Genomic DNA, 21,213 nt, shown 5'->3' on the forward strand with positions numbered 1-21,213 from the left:
TCAGTCATCCCGGCCACCCGCCAGCAGCGGCTCGCGCACCCGATCGGCATACGCGTCGTCACCGCTGGCGGCAATCGAGTCCTTCACCCCTAGGGTCTTGTTGTTCTTGCCACCTCCGAGCACCGCCGCCGTGGGCCACTGACCCGTGCGCTCGTTGTAGATCATGCATAGGAAACCGGCCGCGACGACGACCCAGTAGAGGTTGTAGGACACGACGGAGCCGATGGTGGCCGAGTTCTGCCAGCCCAAGAGGGCGTTGAAGACACCCCAGGCGCCGCCGCCGTTGATGTCTGGATTACAGCACTGCAGAACGACACAGATTTAGGTCAGTGAACAACAGAGCAAACAAACGACGGCGAGGAGAGAGAGTGTGAAAGGTCGCTTACGTTAACGTGCCAGACGCTGCGGTCGATGTCGTACGAGCCCGGTCCGGAGCCGAGTTCTGCAGCGTCGCCGCCGACGATCATATTCCACTGAGAGATATCAGTTCACACACATTGTCTCATCTCGAGAGTGGGGTGGAAGAAGGGGGGACCGAGGGGCGTACCTGGCTGGCCTCGAGGTGCCACACACCCTTGGAAAAGAGGCCGGCGGCGACGAGGTAGAGGAAGCAGGTCGAGAAGACGAGGAAGTACTGGATGGGCGCGAAGTTGGAGCTCCTGTTTTTGCGGGGGAGAGTTTCATGTCAGCATACACGGTCACCCACCACACACGCACCCGCTCGTCTGGCAAAGGAAATCGGAAGAAAGCCCGTACTCGTAGATCAAGAACCCAAGAGCCGACCCGGCGACCAGCCCCGCCAGAGCCGCCAGCGGTATCGAGCTAGGCGGGAAGGCCATGCCCACACCCGCGATGAATACCACGCCCTCGAACCCCTCGCGCAGGACCGTGACGAAGGGCAGGACGAACAGGGCGTACTTCTCGCTCGCGTAGGCCATCCGGCTGCGCATCTGCGCCCACGCGCCGCCCGTCCCCCGGGCTACGGCAGGGCGGTCCTTGGCGCTCATGACGGCGGCGAGCTTGGCGGTCCACTTGTCCTGCAGCTTGCTCACGCGCAGGAGCACGGCGCCGACGAGGGTGATGATGACGCTGGCGATGAGGCTGAAGACGCCCTCCCAGACGTCCTCGGCGCCGTCCGGCAGCTCGACCTCGTGGAAGACGGTGATGAGGAGGCCGCCGAGAACGACGCAGACCAGCAGGCCCGAGGCGGTGCCGAGCCAGACCTGCCGCACCATCTTGCGGTAGAGGTGCCGGCGCTGCTGCTGCTGGGCGCCCGAGTCATCGTCGTCCGAGGCAGGGCGGTCGGCGAGCGTCTGCTTGAGGAAGGCGAGAAGGACGGAGACAATGATGGCGGTCTCGAGGGCCTCGCGGAAGGTGATGAAGAAGACGGGCAAGGCGAAGAGGTCGGGCATCTTGGGTGGCGGCAATGCCTCTCTCTGGCTTGGCTGGCTGGCTGGCTGGCTGGCTGGCTGTGTGCTGGAGGTGCCGCTGTTTAGAAGCGGCGAAGATCCGGACAAGGGGCTTCTTCACACCTGTGGTGGGACTTGCCGACTTGTAGATGACGGTGAAAGGGGGGCCTCCTAACAAGTCTTGGTGAATGCAGTAGTCTCTTGTCCTCTCAAACGAGAACCTCTAGATTCAAAAAGAAGCACGTCGGGAAGCCCTGAAATAACGTGGTGTCGAACGCCGGCCGACTTCGGCTAGAGTGTGCGTGTCTCACGACTCACGAGGCCCGCGGTTCCCCATTTTCTCTCGCAGTGGGACCACTTTCTCTTTTTCTCACAGTGAGGATTTTGTGTGTGGTTTGATCCCCTAGAGCGCTTGGCAGATGGATCAGATAAAACAAAAATCCCGCCGACTCGGGAAGCCCAGGACTCGCTCGCGCTAGGTTTTGTTATCAGATCCTGCACTCGGCCCGGGCGACATTGCAGACATGACGGATGGAGCAATGCTACACGCCCGCCCGCGACCGTGACTGCCTACCTAGGTATGTAATTGATCTAGGTACATACTTGTATGTCTCACGTCAACTGCATGCGCGCGAATGGTATGCTTTTTGGCTGCCAAAGGTGAAGGAACACCCTCTAGGTGATGCTTTCCCTGAAGCTTCAGAGACATCCCCGACATCCCCAATGCGGCTCGTCCGGAATCAAGCGGCTCTCAAATCTATCGTGATGAAAATGCCTGACTATGTCTATGGTCTCTGTTGCAAAGATGCGATGGTAAGAAAACAGAAGTATGCGTTGAGATCGCTTGCTATGGGAACAAATAGAGATTCGAAAGAAAATATGAAACACATTGAAACAAAAACCTCAAGCATGCTCATTTCGGTCATGGTTCATGCCTCCCCGAATCCAAACCCAAATCCAATACTGTCATTGCTGCGGCCTCTGAGCCCAGGAACGCACTTCGTCCGGCGTCGTCTCCAAGGACAAGCCGCTATGCTCATCTCGAATTCATGCACACTCGCGGATGACATCAACCTCCTGCTCAAAGCTCTGGATCTCCTCCTCCGACAGCCTCGGGTTCCGCAGAACCAGCGCGAACCCAATCATGGGCACGCACAGACACAACCCGGCGACGCACAGCAGCCGCTGCACGTTCTGGTACGAAGAGATGATGGCCGCCCTGACCTCGGTCCCGACGGGGAAGCCAGGGACGACGTCGAAGGGGTTGTCGTAGACGGCGCGCGCGAGCGTCTCGTTGGGCTGGAAGGCGAGGTTGTCGCGCAGCTGGCCGTACAGGGTCTGCGTCCAGATGGCGCCCGACAGGCACGTGCCCAGGGCGCTGCCGATGTTGTAGAAGGACAGGTACAGGCCCGTCAGCACGGCGACGTGCTCACGCGTGGCCGAGGCCTGGATCGAGGCCTGCGTCGGGTAGGCGAACAGGCCGCCGGCCAGGCCGATGAGCACCTGGCCCCCGACCATGCCGGCACGCGAGGCCGAGTCGGCGCCGCCCGTGTACCGAATCAGGATGAGGAAGGAGACCATGAAGAGACAGGTGCCCCCGACGATGATGTTCTTGAGCCGGCGGGTCTTGTAGATGACCATGCCCACGATGACGCCCGATGCGACGCCGAAAAAGGAGAAGAAGGAGACGATGCGCGTCGCCGTCTCGATGGGGAAGTCAAAGGCGACGACGAGGACTGTGTAGAGGTAGTTGCCCTGGACGTACCAGGCCAAGTTCAGCAGGCTGCGCACGGCGAGCGCGCCCCAGACCCCTCTGTCCCTGAGCAGGTGGAAGGGCACGAGCGGGAAGCGCGCGCCCCGGCGCTCCCAGGTCACGAAGACGGGCACGCAGACGAGGCCGACGGCAAGCGGCACGACGATGGAGGGGCTGCGCCAGTGGTCGAGGTCGACGCCGCCGGCGATGGTGAGGGGCGCGAGCACGAGGGCGAAGGCGGCGACCACGATGGAGAGGCCCACGATGTCGAGCTGGTGGAAGAGCTGCTTGCTCAGCTTGCGCAGGCCGAGCATCTCGAGAGGGCTGCGGTGCTCGTCGAGCACGCCCGACCGGCGGGCCCGCTCGCCGATCGAATAGAGCGTCACGAGCAAGGGCAGGGACGAGACAGAGTAGATGATGCACCACATGCCGATGCCCCAGCGCCAGCTCGTATAGCGCAGCACGGCGGCCGTGATGTTGCCGCTGATCCAGGTATTGATGAGGAACGGGACGGCGGGGATGTAGCTGAAGAAGACGCGGGCGCGCATCGATGAGATGTCGGCGATGAGGACCTCGACGAGCAGGACGACGCAGGTATAGCCGACCTGGTACAGCAGGGCGCCGGCGCAGAAGGCCTCGACCGAGGTGGCCGAGGCCTCGATGGCGGTGCCCAGGACGTACAGGAGCGTGGCCACGACCATGACCTCGAGGCGGCCAAAGACGTCGGCGACCTTGGCGGCGGTGGGCTGGGAGGCGGCGGCCACGACGCCGCGCAGGACGTTGATGGTGGCCTGGTACGAGTGCAGAGAGTAGCTCGAGGTGGCGTAGGGCTGGTAGGCAGAGCGGACTTGAGAGTCAAGGCCGTAGGCATAGCCGACGAGGAAGATGCCAAAGAAGAGGGCGATGCGCTCGCGCTGGGTAAGCTGGGCCGAGATGGCCTCGATGCGGGCTACGCCGGGAGACTTGTCGCCGAGCAGGCCGGCCCCGGCGTAAGGGTTCTTGGGGCTATGGCAGCTGCCGCCGTCGCCATCGGCGGCGCCGTTCCCGGCATCGTCGCCATGTTGTCGGGGCCCAAGTAGCGGGTTGCGCTCGTTGTTGTCGTCGTCCTCGGCGGGAGTGGCGGTGGTGGTGTGATGGGGAGTGGCCCAGACGTGGTGTGCCGGTGTGTCGCTCACAAGGGGCGGATCCTCGCCTGAGGAGCCCATTATTTAGGTTGACATGGGGCAAGAACAAGGGTGGCAAAGGTTAGTTGAACAAAAGACTGTTCTTCCCGCTGGAGTGAGCGAAGAGCGAGAGGTGCGTCTCGGGGTGGCGTGCCTGTCTCTCGAGATCGAGAGGACGGTTGAGTGTGTTTGCTTATGCGGGTGTATTACCAGGCTGCAGGGTGAAACAAAAGGAAGCAGATTGAACCCTTCCTTCCCTGCTATTTGGAGGCAGACACATGGCATGGCTTGCTTCGGCTGCTGGCTTGCTGATTTCCTGGCTGGCTGGCTGAACGACCCTCGATCGGCTGGGGACAGGTCAGGGCGAGTGAAAGAAGAGAGACGACAGGTTAAAGCGGCACAGGAGGTGTGGGGGCTAGTGTGGGAGCCCGAGACAGGCAGCCCCGGAGAAGAGCAGGAGTATTTACTTGTACGAAACGACTGTGGTAGGTAGATGTCTGATGGAACTTGCTCGCGGGCGTGGGCGTGGGCGGTGGTGGCTGTGGTGGAGTGTTGGTGTCGGATGATGCGACAAGCCGAGCAAAAGTACAAGTAGTCCACCGTAGGTACTCAATCGTTCCAGGACCCATGACATGGCATGACTGACCCATGACTTGGGCGTAACTACAAGTACCTAGTTACTTGGACGATTGAAGTACCTCACCTCGGATGCTGGGCTCAATCCAATCCTGTCTTACCGTCTCTCCGGACATACTGGCGACCCTCCCGTGGCGCCAATGCCCGTACCCGTGGATCTGATAAGATAATGTAACTAATGGGGATCTAACCGCCATCGCCGCCGTCCAAACCCCCAAGCCTGTCCGTGGATGGGACCTCACTCCACTATAGAAAACCCACTAGGCGCCCTAAACCTGGCTGCTCTCCGCGCTATGTCTCCCAGGCTGCCAGGCCATTCCCTGAAAGGGCACCAACCCCGCCCGCTGATGATGATGATCGGCCACCGATGTCGCCAACATGCTAGGTAATTACGAACACTCTGTTCCGGTTCCGATTACGAAATACTTTACATACACAACAGAAGCTACCAGTATTTCCAGCCTATGCCTGCCTCTCTGTCTCTCTCTCGAGTGCTTTTTTCAGATCCTGGAGTTCAACAGGGCTTGGCCGGACGAGGCGCCTTAATGCTCTCTCATGGTGATTCAGGCGGTCAATCCAGTGTCGGTCCGAAGACTTGCGTTGGCTGCGTAGCCACTCGGAAATGGCAGATCAATTGATCGAATGCATACCTACCTTGAGTCGGTAGGTTTTATTATTCCCGATGGCGACCGAAGCCCATGCTCTAGTACAGTACTTGTCGAGTCTTCCCACAGCGGCCCACGCATGTCTCACACAAGCCGGCCTCCGTGAATGTCGAAGGGGCCATGTCCGGCCTGCGCACCTCTTGCGTCATGTCCTCGTCCGAGTCGACTTGAGACTCCAGTCGGTCGTCAGGTTCTTTTTATTGTCGCTTTTCTCTCCTTCGGACCTCCAACAACCATTTTCCAGGTGTGCGCTCGCTTCTCCGAGCTTGCATCGGAGCCGCATGTGCCATTCAGTCTACGACACCAGCAATCCAATGCTTTGCGAAAATGCCACTCGGCGGCAAGCCAAGATGAGCCTCCAAGACTGTGATACACCGTCGACGTAAGTATCCGCCGCCTCTGGCGAAGGCTCCTGCCTGGAGCTCGCTCTCCAGCCTGGACGTCGGGTTGGAAATCCACCAGAAGGATTGGCCGAAATGGAGAAAGCAAGCCTAACCAGACGATTCGTATCATCCGTCGCGTCGCACACTTCTCCCTTTTTCCCTTTAGATGAATATTGTGCCCGAAAAGGGTCATCCAGGTAGCACATTTCCAACAAGCGACCAGGCGGTCGGGTTCCGACTCGTAAAGCTAAACTCGGCAATGTTGTCGTCAACGATGCCAAACGCCCTCATGTTGAGGCCTAGCGACAGAGCAGAGAACTTCTGGTTCGCCAATGCACCGAGGTCGAGGTCCTGCTTCTTGCCGGACACATATGTCGCAATCGCCCCGGCCTTGTCCAACACGCCCACGAGCGTCTCGGTGAAGGCAAACTCGCCATAAGACATGGCTGCAATCCGCGGCGGCGGGTCCGTCGGAACGTCATTGACAATAGTGTCTTGGTCCAATACCAGTCAGTCGGTCCCCGATCCAACCAGACCAGGATGGTCGAGAGTCCTCATCTTACTTACCTTGGGTCCAATTCTTCCCCAGCCCCTGTGCCTGTAAAAGCCTCACCGAATCCTGCGCGCTGTCAAACATGAACGCGAGCCCCGCAGATCCGTTCTTGCTGGTCGCCACCGGCACGGCCGCCACGTCCGTGCCGCCCACGGGCTCACCGGGCAGCACAATCTCGAAACCGCGGTGCCAGCTGTACCCGGTCCGGTTGAGCATGCGGACTGGGTGCTCGGAGCTCGACTTGCGCTTGGGGTCGTCGTCCTGATACACCACATACATGGTCGTGTTGTCGACCGTGCAGACGCCCGGGACAGGCGGCCCGCACGGCTTGTGGTACGCCGCCAGCCCGGAACCGTTGAGCGTCGGCACGGCCCACGTCGGCGAGCCCAGGGTCCAGGCGCCGCCGAGTGGGTCGTGCGTGTAGAGCTCGTAGAGGAACATCTGCGAGGACTGGTAGTAGATGTTGAGCTCAAAGTAGTCGCCCAGGGACAACGAGGCGGCGGCCAAGGCGGTGCCGGGCAGGATGTCGATGGCGATGGCCGGGTTGCCCGACATGTTGGCGGCAATGCGGCTCACGTTGACGGCCGCGGACCAGGTCTCGTTCTGCGAGTCCCAGAGCGAGAGCAGGATCGCCTTGGAGGGGCCCTGGTAGAAGACCGCCTGGTGGTCGAAGCCCCCAGGGTCGGTCCAATTAGTCGCCGATACCCTTGATAGGGCATGCAATCTGGGCTCTGGAGCCCCTGATCGCCTCCTCTTGGCGGCGAGCCCCAGGCCCAGACCTAAGCCGAGGGCGAGGGCAAGCAGCAGGACGGAAAGCCCGGCCAGTATAAAGCACCTTCTCCTGCTCCGGCTCCAATAGCGCGATGCACGGGCTTCTGGCTGCTCAACAACCTCCTTCTGGGCGGCCGAAGATGGGTCGGCGCTGGAGCTGCAGGTTTCTGGCAACGACGAGAGGGCGACTTCCTTCTCTGGGACCGGCACGACCTCCTTTTCTGGGAGCGGCACGAGCTCTTTCTCAGTAGAGAATCCATTGTCCCTCTTGTAGGAAACGTCCGAGCTGTTCATGATTGAGCCAGTCGAGCTCTCTGTAGAATTTGACGACGAGACCTGCATCCGGCCGGCCTCTTGTTGCTGTTGCTGGAGCCATTCTTGAGACATCTCGGACAGCACTGTGCTCACGGGCCGGTATCTCTAATATTCCGCATTGGAACGTACTCAAGGAAGTCAACTCGCCTAAAAGCAGAAGACCAAGATATAACCCCCCAACACATTGCATTTGATTGTCTAGGCCGGTTCCTCTCTTCTTGACTGATCTTGACAAGAGCGGTCAAACGGGATCGAGACCATCAAGGGAGTGAGCAGTTCATCCCGGCAGGTTTTTTACTGGCGGATACGGGGACCTGTCAAAGCCCGCCCGAGGGCCCCAGTCCTAGGTGAGAAATTAGTTTAGCCTTCTGCAGCATACTCCGTAAGCCGTAGAAACGAGTTACAGTTGGCCAATCACTCTCCGATCATGCCCCAGAGAGACACCCCTGGCTGACATCAGTCAGTCTGCCGGGTTGTCGATCCTGCCACATGCGGCTTACAACGGGCCTTTTTCCCTTGGGGTGCATACTGCAACGCTGCTAGTTGGCAGTGAAAAGGTTGTTGGAACGGGTTAATTGGACAAAATACTAATTTGATGCGTTGTCTTGGGGTCCTTCGAATCAACATTCCGGGGGTGGCTTCGGACGAGCCCGGTGAAAGCACTGCTGCGGCCGCTACAGGGCTGAAGAGGGGGGTTTCAATCTTCATTGGTAAATGAACTTGAGTGTTCGTATCGACGAATCTGCCCGCCAATGAACAGAACATTGGAGAAATCTGAGAATCTGGTAGGTTTTACCCCCAAATGAATGGTAGTCGAACAGGTAAAGCTTCGAAGCCACCCTCTGCGGACCAACATAAATCAGCAGGTGAAATTGGTAGAGACAGAAAGGCATATCAATATTTTGGGCAATTTCGGTTTGCGGGCCTTCAAGGGTCAAGCCCCGGGCTTTTTATTCTCAATATCGTGCACTAGGTACCTAGAATAATCAATGTCACCCCAATCCTGCATTGCCTCTCTGCCATCTTCACTTCTCACTGTACAACCATGTCGACAGGAATGTATGTCTTGAAGGGAGGCCAACGCGCTCTCCGGGGAAACGACCTCTAAATGGTGGGACTGGTGAGTAACACAGTGTCATCAGGCCTCCTGCGGCCAAGGGAACACGCACAAGCAGTCTTCTTGATGTGAACGATGCGTCCTTTGGTGTTGGAGGCATGGCTACCGAAGGAGCGCTGGTTGGTCATCTCTTCCTTGGACAGGTCCTGTGGGATGGAGGCAGCCTGGTCGGCGGTGCCGGCGGGAGCGGGCCAGACGCTCTTCCAGGGCTGGACGGTCTCCTGCATGTTGCTGAGTTGAAGCGTTTGATGATAAGTGAATTTTCTCTCACAAAGTTTCAAGTGATGACAGGATGGGTTGTACTATGGACGTTTTCTCTGATTGTGAACCCCGTGTCGAGATCTTCGGTGTTGGCTCACGAATATTTATACCCGCAGGAAAGCCCTCACCAGGGTACTTCATTGCCGCGACAAGCGAGCAAAGGGGTTGCATTTGAGCACGTTCTTCCATGGCACAACTTGACGCAATGAAATGTGCTCAAAACCACGCAGGTGTTTTGGCCTTGTCTCGGCTCTTGATTCTGCTTGAGTAGACAAAGCGCATCGAGTGCTACCTTGCGGTGAGTTGCCAAGCCTTACTCCACAACAGTATCTCAACGTTCGTTGGGCAGCATAATGGTTGCATATGCACATCTCTCGACAATGCATCCCGATAATAACTCAAAACTGCGCACACTTCTGGACTCGACCTTCTATTGGCCCCTTCACATGAAAATATCCGCGGAGCACGGTCGCCAAGTTAGTAGGACGGGTTGATATTGTCTAGGCCGAGGCCGATTATGCTCTCTTTCACATCAACTTGTCAGGCAGGTGGCTAAAGAAGGACCAGATGAGACACCGGGAATTCATTGGATATGAAGTAGCAAACTCAACAAGAACGTTCGACTCCCACTCATTGACCCTGGATCACCTGTCCTGTTTGGTAGTGATTTGTTCTTGCCCTTGCCCTCGATCTTGAACAATTGATTGCATTCACCATGTCTACAAACAGCATCACAGCCACTATCCGATACGTAAAGCGCGGCGAGGACCGAAACCCGGGGGAGAAACCCTATATTCTCCACTATGCCGCACCCGCCGGCTTTCCGCAGAACAACTTCACCATCGAGCCCGTCCACGGGATCCGGATCCACAACCTGCGTAGCTCGGGACTGACGTATGATCAGAACGGCATGGCCATCGCGACGATCGATAACAGCGGCGGTATGAAGCCCTCAGACTTTGACGACGATGACTGGATCGAGCGTGTCTATCTCCCCGAGCTACACAAGAGCGTGTGCCGCGCCCTCGGCGCCCAGGATGTTACCATCTTCGACTGGATGCTGCGAAAGCGCTCACCCTCATTCCCCAAGCGAAACTCGGACGAGGAGAATGTCGACGATCACCAGCCCTCGCTATCGGCACATATTGGTAAGTTTCCCTGGCGAACGCTTCGGCCACATTCGTACCGGGTGTTCAGTTTACCGAAGTGAACGCAAGATTACACCACGGGAGAGCTCGGCTCCAGAGTCGACCGATACTTTGGTGACGAGAAGGACGCGATGCTGAGCCGCAAGTACCAGGTTATCAAGTGAGTCCAATCAGGCCTCCGGAGTCAGATCGTGCGTGGCATGGTGGATGCTCACCAAGAATTCGCCTTGATCGCAGCGTTTGGAAGCCACTTGCGGGGCCATGCCGAGACTTCCCCCTCGCATTCCTCGACCCCAAGAGCGTCGACCCAGACAAGGACCTCTTCAAGGTTGATGAGGTTTTCCCCACTGTCGCCAACGAAGTGTTCCAAGTCTACCATAACCCGAACCACAAATGGTACTACATCCCCGACCAACTGGACTCAGAGATCGCCATTTTCAACGCCTTCGACTCGGAAAAGGGCCAGAGCCTGGCGGTGCCCCACTGCTCATTTGATCTGGGCGAGGCCGGATCTGGTATCCCGCGCCAGAGTATCGAGGTTCGGGCCTTTGCGTTCTTTTGACGGGCGTGGAAGGTTCAGGACGGGTGATCGCTAGATACTCGCTCAAACAAGGAAGATAGTTTCATGAGCTTGGCTCTCTAGAAGCTGTTTGGCATCCATAACCCAGGTGAGGTTCCGAGATGTGTATAGTCCCGGTGCGGCAGTAGTGGCAACAGACTCCATGATACTCACATTAGAAGCTCAGTATGAAGTAAGAGGGACCATTTCGGCTCGCGATCTGTCAAGTTCCAGAAATATGCATCATTCCAGAGGATTCATACTCGATGATAAACCTCAGAAGTCTTGACCATCCTTTGTGTCTAAGCGTAGACGATGCTGTACTGTGACTCGTTCCCAAACGAAGAACATTGTTCCCCTGGTGTGTGTTGTTCTGGGCCGCCAAATCATTGATGCCTAACGCTTCCCTCCTTGACCATCTTCCATCAGGTGTGCTAGGATGGTCCAGCATTGCAGTTGCTGGATTTAGTGGTACAGTCAATAATTCCATACCCACAGGCAGTGATAGGCAGGCGTTGAAGTTGAGGCCGACCACGTTGCCATCTGGCCCCACACCGACAGACAATTTGGAACCAACATTCGTTCTGTCCCCCCGAAAGCCTTCTTGGATCCCTCCTTCTTTTGAAAGAAGGAACCCTCCGAGCACAGAATGGAATAGCCGACCAGGTGAATCGGCATGGAGCAATTTCTCCTGTTTCCCCAATTACCACTGGAGCTACAGGACCTCATCTGGGAGAAATCGATACCCAATCCGGCGCGAGGCGCGATCCACGCCCGGCTGGGTTGCCAGACGCTGCACCAGAACGAAGATGGGTCGCGGGGAGGAATCTCCAAGATCAGATATCATCTCCACTATAGAGCGCCGCCCTCGGAGACCGGCACTAGAAATACACATTTCTCGGCGTTATCAACCTTGCTGGTCACCTGTCGTCGGTCCTCCGCCATCGCCATCGCCTCCTACAATGCGAAGCAGCCAGCAGAGGCCCTGGACCTGCGAGGGCTCCGTCATCCGATTGATGCCTTACACGACCTGGTGATCTTTGAGAATGGATGGCAGCAGGAGTGTCGAAAGCCTGGGACGAGGTCAGCCCGCCTATACGAGCCTCGTAAGCTGTTACGCTCCGTTGGTGTGCAGTGGCCTGGTCCCCGGCCCAAGGGACCCGAGGGGTCAATCCATTTCTACCAGTTCAATGCTCTGAACCTCTTCATGAATATTTGGGATACTGAACTCGCTACCATCTATGTCGCCGTGGACCCGGATCAGCTACAAACAGCCAGACGAGACTGGCTTCCGGAGGAGGATCGGGACTGGGATAGTGTGTCGGGATGGGAGGATGCTACTCTGAGAGCATTCTTGGAGGTGTACAGGCAAGACACAGCACGAAGCAACAGGCCCATCTTTGTTTGTGGCAACCGCGAGTATTTCGAGGTAGAGGCGGACGAGCTGAGCCAGCTGGGAGGGCTCGAAGAAGTCGGTGAATTTCTGAGGGTGGCGCAGCTCATGGTTAGCCCTGATGCTGCGGAGGATGATGCACTCGAGGATTATGTAAGGACGAGATGCATGGTTCTTTCATGGCGGGTGGGAAAGGAATAAAGGGTTCATTTCATGTTCATCATCCGGAAAAGGATGGCGTGAGGAGTCCTTGAGGGTTCAGGGTAGTAAAGTACATTAGTTATGGATACAAGACATCCATAATGATAAGATGGAAGTGCACGCAAATAGCGGCGATCCTATATCTCTCTCTAAGCTGGATACAATGCAACACCCTACATCTAGGTTGTTTTCTGTAGGCATGTAGGTATTTCCAACTTGATATCGGGACACTTGAGTGCGTGTCTGATCACGGCCCCCTGTCGAATCGCGAGCCTACGGCCTCTTGCTCTGTAAGCCTGGAACAGTGGAGTCGAAGGTGCCTGAGAGAGATGCCCATCCAATCCAATTCGGCCTTGGTGGATGCCTGGAGCTGCCTGCCCTGGCCCCTGCGTCATCCCGCGCTAGGGTCCCTTTGGGCGCCAGCTAGCCTGAAGGGCTGGAGTGCAAAGGGCCAAAACTGGCGAGGGAGCTCCAGTGGAAACGCGTTCCATCCCGCTGCTTCCCCGCACTCGCAACCCAAAATCGTCAACGAGAGACAACGTGGTCAGACTTCAGCTCTTCCTTTTCTTCTCCCCTCTCGGGCCTGGGTCGTTATTGGAGGCCGCCCACATCCATGGATGAAACTGGTGGCTTGTGATAGCGCCCATTTCACCTACGGAGTACCTAGTAGAATCCAACAATTACTCCGTAGATCCCAGGTCCTCGTCACAAGCTTCTGTGCCAAGCGACTTGTTAACAGGCACCAGGCAAGGCAGCCGGCGCAGCTCACAAACACGCCATCGCCATAAGTTCAGCTGCGCCCCCCTCCTAGCTAGATAAGTGCCTAGTTATCTAGCAGCTGGCTACCTCTTATTTCAATCAAGACTTGATCATTTTACCCCAGTCAAACCCCTCTCCGGTTCTGCAAAACATCCCTTCTCGCACTCTCGCACTCTGTGAAACGCCTGCTGCGCCGAGTTCCGTCCCAGCTGTGCCCTGACTAGCACCCAGACGACGACGACGACGACGACGACGACGACGACGACGACGACGACGACGACGACGATGGAGACTCACAAGCAGGAGTTCCATGTTCGCAAGCTGCAGACGCGCTCTGTGACTCTATTCCCCACGAGGGCCCAGATTGTTCGCGACATCAAGAGTGTTGCTCTCAAGGTAAAATTTGTGCCGAACCTCTGCTCTCCTTTGGCGACCGCTAATACGTTTCCCTTTGCAGCCGGGAACGAACCAGATCACCATCGTCGGTCTAACACCGACAGTCGACGAGAACTCGATCAAGGTCGAAGGAACCGGTTCTGCCACCATCACCGACATTGCGGTAGAATCGCTCCCCAACCGCGACATCTTCCAAGAGATCTACCCCGACTCTGACTCCGACAACTCCTCCGACGACGACGATGAAGACGACGACGATGACGAACTAGAGGACGGCGCAGAACTCAAGGCCGTGCAGGACAAGCTCACCGATCTGCTCGACTGCGAGAAACGCGCCAGAGAACTGGTAGCTAGCGCCGAGAAACGCCTCAAATTCCTCGACTCGTACGGCAACACGATCGACAAGAGGAAGAATGTGCAGGTCGCCGACAACATCGAGGACTACAGGAGAGAGCGAGAGAAGGTGTTCGAGGACCACATGGATGGCACCGTCCGCGAGCGGCAGCTAGGCCGCGAGATCGCTGACCTGGTCAAGGAACAGTCTCGCTTGCTCAAGCTGAAAGCCAAGGAGCAGCAGAAGATCGCCAAGGTCAAGGCCAAGGCCAGAAAGTCCAAGGAGAAAGAGAAGGTCAAGGAGAGGCGACGCGAGGCCGAGAAAGCAAAGGAGAAGGCTCGTATTCGCAAAGAGCGCGAACAGTTCTGGCCAAAGAACTGCTTCACCGTTCGGATCACGCTCGAGGCTACCAGCTTCACACCTGGGTCCTCACGCCGCACGTCGATCGCCAGCGCCACGGATCTGGTCAAGGCAGTGCCCGAAAACGATCCCACCTCGCCTCCAGGCGACGCGAGCGAAGTCGACCTCACTTGCGACCTGTCCTTGACGTACGTTACGGTATCGGCCTTTTGGTCTCCGTCGTACGACCTGTCCCTCTCCACAACTTCGAACACTGCCACCTTGTGCTTCGACGCCAAGCTGACCAACGCAACCTCGGAGACATGGTCCAGCTGCAAGGTCACCTTGTCTACGAGCCAGACCACCTTCTCTGGTCTCGAGGATGCCATACCCACGCTCGCACCGTGGCGCGTCAAGCTTGCGAGGGGTCAAGGTCGCGACTTGATTCTCAACAGCCGAGAAGAGGTCGCGTCCAAGCAGGGATGGCTACAACAGCAACACGGGACGAACTCGGCGGCATATCAAAAGCCGCGGCATCAGCTTTTCGGTGTTGACTCCGTGCCTCCAAATGCGGTCGGCGGGTTATTCTCAACCAACGCCTTCCCGCCTCCGCCTCCGCCTCCTGCTCCTGCTCCTGCAGCACCTGCAGCATCCCAGAACGCCTTCGGCGCTCTCCCCGCCGGCCAGCCCGGACCAGGCGGGTCAGTGTTTGCACAGCCTCGCAGCGCCGCTCTCTTTGGCGCGCCCAACAACTCAGGCGGCGGTGGCCCGTTTGGGTCGTCAAACAACACCGACGCTCGACTGCGGCTGTCATCCTCCGTCCCCATCGCAAGGAAGGCTAAGGTATTGGCACGCGAGTCCGCCGCGACCGAGTCAGAGGAGCTGTCGACTTCGAGCTTTGGACTGGCTGACGACGGTGCGACTATGGTTCCTGAGCCGGATCAAGACTTCCTCGACTTCCAAGACTCTTCGTTTGAAGAGACTGGTCTGACCACAACATACGACCTCCCGGGTGTCAAGACTCTCGCTCCCGGCCCCACAGCCTCCAAGCAGCGCGTGGCCCGCATCGCCTTCTCGGGCGTCGCTTTCAGCCACACCGTCGTCGCCAAGCATAAGCCCGTTGCCTTCCTCAAGGCGCGCCTGCGCAACACCTCCAAGCTGACACTGCTCAAGGGCGCCGCGGGACTGACGCTCGACGGCTCATTCATGGGCCGCGCCACCCTGCCGCGCTGTAGCGCCGGTGACTCGTTCACCATGAGCCTGGGCATCGACCCGGCCATCCGCGTCGTCTATCCCAAGCCCGACGTCAAGAGGTCCCAGTCGGGCCTGTTTTCCAAGGAGGACAGCAGTGTGTACACCCGCTGCCTGACGCTTGAGAACACGCGCGCCTCGGCGGGCAAGCCTGTCTCGCTCACCGTGCTGGACCAGGTGCCCGTCAGCGAGGACGACAAGCTGCGCATCGAGATTCTGCAGCCGTCGGGCGTCGCGAGCGCCGGCGCAAAGGGCGTCGTGACCGGCGCACCGGCCAAGGAGGGCAAGGACCACAAGGAGTGGGGCAGGGCCACTGCGATACTGAAGAAGGGCGGCGAGATCACCTGGGACGTAACGCTCAACGCGGGCAGGGGCGTAAAGCTGCCGCTCGAGTACGAAGTTGCATTGCCGGCGGGCGAAGGGGTTGCGCAGTGCTACTAGGAATTAGGTCCGTCCCAACCGACAGATGATGATGGCGGAGGAAGGAATGGACTTGACGATTCGGTGTCGGTGTCAAAAGAAAACACGCCCCGACCAGAGGTGGCGAAGACACAGCCTGCTTCTTCCAGGGCTGGGATGGACCATTCGCATGTTTCAAGAAATGTTGCCAAGGTACAAAGTTCGTCTTCAGGAACCACGGGTCCCAAGGGTTCCGTCCGGAGGCTGAAGTCGTGGTTTAAGGGGTAACGAACGGTTTCCGGTCAAGGCCAGAGTACCAAGAGTACCAACTCGAGAGGATTGACCAGCGACCTGACTAGATAGCAAAATTCTTCAATACAAGTGAGTTTTGAAGCAGACCTACCCTATGAATCTATGCAATCGAGCGTACCGGATTTGAGAAGTAAATGTACACACAAAGTGATGAAGTACAGTCAGCCAATGGTCGCAATCAACACTGCCTCCCTTCTTGAACACTAAATCACTACTAGTAAGGATATCTAGGGTTTGCCTTTCCAACCTACGCCAACCTATTCAATCCGTTCGGGCCTTTCCATCCACCCGTCCTCAGTCCTCGTGCCTGCGCACCAGCTCGACGGGCGAGGTGTAAAACTTCCTCCCCCACACGAGGTAGTACACGACGGCAAAGATCATAGTGCCACCGAATATTACGGCGTTCCAGTTCATCGTCTCGAGCGTGACGGATGCGTGAGCGGGGAAGAAGATGAAGACCCAGACGACGAGGAGGTACATGACGGCGGCCAGGTTGACCCACAGACCCCAGGGGCCCAGGGACCAACGGCGGTGCGGCAGGGAAGACGAGCCCTTTCGAAGTCGGCGCAGGACGAGGCAGACGAAAGAGATGATGTAGGTTCCCAGCAGCGCCGAGATGGCAAGGGAGCCGATGGCGTTGAAGGCGACGGTGGAGCCGATGTTGATGAGGGAGAGGAGGACCGAAATAACGAAGGTGAGGACGACGGCGTTGAGGGGAATATTCCAGCCTGGTTTGATCTTGATGTTTCGTAGGCAGTTAGTATACTTCATCTCTTTCTATTTACCTTGTCTGCAGCTCGGAGGAGAAGGGCTGGGGACGCACGTTGCTAATAAAGGACGAGAATGGCAGACCCTTGTCGCGCGCGAAGGACCACGTCTGCCGCGATACGGTGGCCACGGTACTGATGCACGCCGATGTGACGTTGACGATGAGGATGGCCGTCATGATGGACGTGCCGGCGTGGCTCTGCGTCACATTGAAGAAAGCCTGGATGAAAGGGTAGCCCGTGGGACTGTCGATGATGTCGAGCACGTCGCCCATGGTGAAGCAGAAGGTAATCACCATGATCCAGCCCATGGTCCCGTTGACTCCCGCGGCCCACATGATGGCCCGGGGTAGCACGATGGACGCGTCCTTGATCTCCTCGGACATATGCACCGCCGAGTCGGCGCCGATGAGCGTGTAGACAGGCGACAGAAGCCCCACCATGAAGGCGAGGCCCATGGTGGACCACTCGCCAAGGTTCAGGAACTCGGTGAAGACCACGCGGGCTGAGTTCCGGGGCGCCAAGGTCCAGAGCGGGACGAGAACGGCGAAGAAGCCGAGGATGTGGACAATCAGGACCATGCCCTCCACCATGGGCAGACGCTTGGCGAGCACGGTGTTGAAGACGATGCAAAAGGCCGTGATGGCGATGACGAGCAGGGTGCCGTGCCAGGCCTCGAACACGTAGCTGTCGCCGAGGTTGAGAACGAGGAGGCCCTGGATCATGGTCCCAGCGAGGAAGGCGAGAGAGGCGAGGCCCACTTGCCAGCCCAGGACGGAGATCCAGCCTGGTTTGTGTTTAATTTTCGGAATGGTTAGCGATATGGCCAGATGATACATTCTGTGAGATACAGGGGAGGCTTACCAACGATGTAACTGATGAAGCGCTGTGACCCTCTGGGGGCGAATTCCGAGATCCAGTGGTACTGGCCACCGGAAGTGGGAGCCCTTTTTCGCCGGCTTGAGTAAAGGTACCGTTCTGTAGGAATTTCAGAAGTATGGCATGCTTACATGGAGGCCATTTCGGCGATCGAGGCAAAGACCATCATGTAGCCGAGCCATACGAAAAGATAGCCCCAGACTAGGCCTGCAGGACCGCCGTTGGCGAGCCCAAATATGTTGGTCCTGGCAGATGCATCGAGTCAGAGCGACTCTTGCGAGTATCATGGGACTGTGATGGACTTACATCAGTGAGATTTCCCAGGTACTCATCAGAGTACACGCAAATCCCAACGTGGAAATGAAACGGAAGTTTCGCTGGTGTTGTTTTATTCATTAGCATTCTGCTGTTATCCATTCAGGGACGATGAGAGAGCATACATTGAGCACCTGAGTCCTCCCCAGCATTCGCATGTCGTGCTCGTCGGCTTGGGTGCCGCCGAGCTTGGACATGTCCTTGAGCTCGAAGCCCTCTTCGAGGTGATCCTGACTATTGGTGGCCCCAATGACCATGTCTTTACTCCCACTCCTTGACATGGCGGTGAATGATCAAAGTCTCTCCTATGTTAGGTCTCGAATTGACTGGTTATTACCGATATCTTTGTTGGTGTTGAAGAGCGTGAGAACGAGGAAAGATGACACAGCTATTGATCAAGAATAGAAACGAGAGAAATTGACACTGGGAAGGGAAATCAGGAGCAAGAAAAATGAAGGCTCGGGACGAGGTGGGTTAGACACGCTCTTGACTCACGGGTAGCAGCGTGGAATTTTTGGATGCTGTTCCTGACCTTCAAAGGGCCCGTGTCATGGCGAGGCTCAGGGACGACGCAATATGAGACCCAAGAGACAGGACCAGCGCCATGGAACTTTGTTCTGGGACAATCTAACACACCCACGGGATCCTGGACGGGGCAACTTGGCCTACTGCAAGTAGGAAATCCCAGATCCAATGGAGGACTGGTCTCTGATTTGCAACCTTGGTCTGTGATTGGGGACGACCCTCCTGGTGGACCTCGGGCTCCTTATCCCTTGGCAAAGTATTGACGGCTTTGCAGGCGGTAGTGGGTGATGATCCTCAATGTGTGGCTTGCGATATGAGTGCCATAATAATGACGGTGTCTGCTTGGATCAAGAGGGATCCGTGTCTATCAAGGGGCCTACGTCCGGAAGTGAGATATGACACCGGGTATCGTAGAAACCCGAAGGCGCGGCCAGGGGACCGAGAGGACGCGGGATGTCAGACAAAGAAGAAAGGCGAGAGCACTTTTGCAAGACATGATCGAAAGACACAGAAGCAGAACCGACGGCTCATTCCCGCTTTTCGTGGAAACAAGCAACGTGGGAAATAACAGGAAAACATGCTACGAAGTAGGTAGACAGGACACGGTGGGTTCAGGGCATCGTATCTCCTGGCAAAAAGGCAGAGGCAGCGACTACGCCACAAATGTCGAGTGCCAGGTGGAAATGAGACCGTCTTGCATAAGATGGAGCCAGGAATGCTTTTCCCTTCCAAGGAGAGCCTTGAGCCATAGGTGTCTGAGCATTCAGCTCCCTTGGGGTATTCACAAAGAGTCACAGACCAGCCCCCACCAAGGAACGCGACCCGCCCTGCGCGGGATCTACGGGCGAAACCGTGGATTTGGACCAGTGGCCGCCCAACCGCCATGGCCGATTATTATCCCTTGCCGCTCCAAGACGCGGCATGTCGTTGCTAGCGCTGGGGCTGGCTTGCAGTCTTGCGGCGGTCGTGATTGGACAGTGTCGTTGGGACAGGGATAAGGCGGGTCGGAGAGACAGCAGAGTCTGCCGAGAAGAAACATGCTTTTGGCCAGCAATCATTGATCTGATTCACCTTGCGAGAAGCATAGCTTGCTTCCGAGACCAACACGACCTGGATGACGAACAGATGGGACATGCCTAGCCCATAGTTCGAAGTGGCAAAAGGCGAGCCGTGAGGTATTGGGTAAGAGAAAGTGGCCAGCAAGGAGAAACCTCGTAAGAGCAACATGGCGGTCCGTTAAAACCACGAGCTTGTGACCGGCTAACCCATCACGCTCAGTGACCGTCTGGGCCTAGCCAGTTCGAGGTAGCGGCCGTTATCTGTTGTTGATCGACGGTGGTGGGGGGGAGGGATGAACTCTGCAAGGATGTAAGGCGATGAAGCTTCAGCCCTCCTTTCTATGGAGGAACGGAGAACCCATTTAGTCAGCCATATTTGGAAGCAATCTGCTATTTGTCCCCACGAGCTGTCTCACTCATCCGGCGTGCCCTGGACTCATACTAAATAGATGAAGGTGAGCGAGTTCGTCGTGTATGCAACGTGAAGAATGGTTCGGTGAGAATTTCCCCCGTTGCACAGTCACATTCGTGAAATATACTGCACCGTGAGCACGCTGCTTTGCAATATTTGCACCCACCGCTCCTATTCATCTCTTCCCTCCCAAATGGCCCGAGAGGTGCATCATGGTGTCTCGCATTTTGCTTTTTCCTGCCGTAAACCAACGAAGAAGACCTGGGCGGTGAACAGGCAGACCGGCCTTTGGCACCCGCGCATTGTCACACAGCCATGCACACTTTCCAGCCCTCGCTAGGCAAAGACTCTCTTCAGTTGATGGACCCCTCCGCCTCTGCTGTGATACGCGGGATCTTCCTCGAGGGGACCGATGTGTGGATGATCAATGACCAACCCATCCGGATCATACCCAGCAGGGCTGTCTCGGGTGAAGTTGTCTAGGTTGCTTTTCTCACATCGAGTGGCCACGGCTCCGCCTGCCCAATGTCGGGAGCGGAACTGGGCAGACGCAGGAATGGCAGGAGGCAGGATGCAGGAGGCAGGATCGGCCGCCACCATTTGATATATTATTCACTGCAGCACCTCAGTATCGTTCAGGCCCCGAGGTGTAAAGGCTATTGGACCCTGTCTTTGTTGCGGTTGATTCTCTATCAGACAGGAGTGTAGGGCGGCGAGCACTATCAACAACATACAACGCCTACAGGCGCCGAGGAAAAAAATGGACGGCAGCTCGACCGACGCGGGTGGCTTGTACCCAGGCCAGTCGCCTCCTTTCACCCACATCTCGCCAACGAACCAGAGCGGCGTCGTACTCATTGCCACTGCTCTGGCCTTGGTGTTTGCCATCGTCTCCCTGCTTATCCGCTTGTTCATACGTTACCAGTTCAGGGCAGACTTTGCCAAGGATGATGTCTTGTCCTTCCTGTCGATGGTCAGCAATACCAAGCCCGCCTCCACAAAGGGCCTCGCGTCCCGTCTCCCGCCATACTAAAACAAGTAGCAGGTCTTCGCTCTGGCCCAAGCCGGGTTGGTGTTTGGACAAGTATCGAGGGGGTTTGGGAAGACGGCACTGGAACTGTCCGCGTACGATAATGCGCA

At 57.2% G+C, this 21,213-nt stretch overlaps 6 protein-coding genes across 6 annotated transcripts; 2 read left to right on the top strand and 4 right to left on the bottom strand.

The window, feature by feature from the left end:
- On the bottom strand, window positions 1-1,412 carry E0L32_010345 (uncharacterized protein; the record flags this gene model as incomplete). The annotated part of the gene is made up of 4 exons (XM_031132953.1): window positions 1-303; window positions 387-473; window positions 548-659; window positions 718-1,412. The coding sequence occupies 4 exons, from the start codon at window positions 1,410-1,412 to the stop codon at window positions 1-3; spliced, it is 1,197 nt and encodes a 398-aa protein (XP_030989725.1).
- Window positions 1,413-2,456: 1,044 nt separating this feature from the next.
- E0L32_010346 (uncharacterized protein) lies at window positions 2,457-4,367 on the bottom strand (the record flags this gene model as incomplete). Its single annotated transcript, XM_031132954.1, has 1 exon — window positions 2,457-4,367. The coding sequence occupies one exon, from the start codon at window positions 4,365-4,367 to the stop codon at window positions 2,457-2,459; it is 1,911 nt and encodes a 636-aa protein (XP_030989726.1).
- A 1,831-nt stretch (window positions 4,368-6,198) lies between these two features.
- Window positions 6,199-8,992, bottom strand: E0L32_010347 (uncharacterized protein; the record flags this gene model as incomplete). The annotated part of the gene is made up of 3 exons (XM_031132955.1): window positions 6,199-6,503; window positions 6,577-7,731; window positions 8,818-8,992. 3 exons carry the CDS (start codon window positions 8,990-8,992, stop codon window positions 6,199-6,201), a joined length of 1,635 nt encoding a protein of 544 aa, XP_030989727.1.
- Window positions 8,993-9,741: 749 nt separating this feature from the next.
- E0L32_010348 (uncharacterized protein) lies at window positions 9,742-10,736 on the top strand (the record flags this gene model as incomplete). The annotated part of the gene is made up of 3 exons (XM_031132956.1): window positions 9,742-10,174; window positions 10,244-10,334; window positions 10,412-10,736. The coding sequence occupies 3 exons, from the start codon at window positions 9,742-9,744 to the stop codon at window positions 10,734-10,736; spliced, it is 849 nt and encodes a 282-aa protein (XP_030989728.1).
- A 673-nt stretch (window positions 10,737-11,409) lies between these two features.
- E0L32_010349 (uncharacterized protein) lies at window positions 11,410-15,847 on the top strand (the record flags this gene model as incomplete). The annotated part of the gene is made up of 3 exons (XM_031132957.1): window positions 11,410-12,279; window positions 13,311-13,452; window positions 13,587-15,847. 3 exons carry the CDS (start codon window positions 11,410-11,412, stop codon window positions 15,845-15,847), a joined length of 3,273 nt encoding a protein of 1,090 aa, XP_030989729.1.
- Window positions 15,848-16,411: 564 nt separating this feature from the next.
- On the bottom strand, window positions 16,412-18,359 carry E0L32_010350 (uncharacterized protein; the record flags this gene model as incomplete). The annotated part of the gene is made up of 6 exons (XM_031132958.1): window positions 16,412-16,894; window positions 16,941-17,671; window positions 17,749-17,843; window positions 17,895-18,008; window positions 18,070-18,140; window positions 18,204-18,359. The coding sequence occupies 6 exons, from the start codon at window positions 18,357-18,359 to the stop codon at window positions 16,412-16,414; spliced, it is 1,650 nt and encodes a 549-aa protein (XP_030989730.1).
- Window positions 18,360-21,213: the final 2,854 nt, after the last annotated feature.

This window comes from Thyridium curvatum, assembly GCF_004353045.1.
Source record: "Thyridium curvatum strain D216 chromosome Unknown NODE_82_length_186253_cov_79.185288, whole genome shotgun sequence".
Classification (NCBI taxonomy): domain Eukaryota; kingdom Fungi; phylum Ascomycota; class Sordariomycetes; order Thyridiales; family Thyridiaceae; genus Thyridium; species Thyridium curvatum.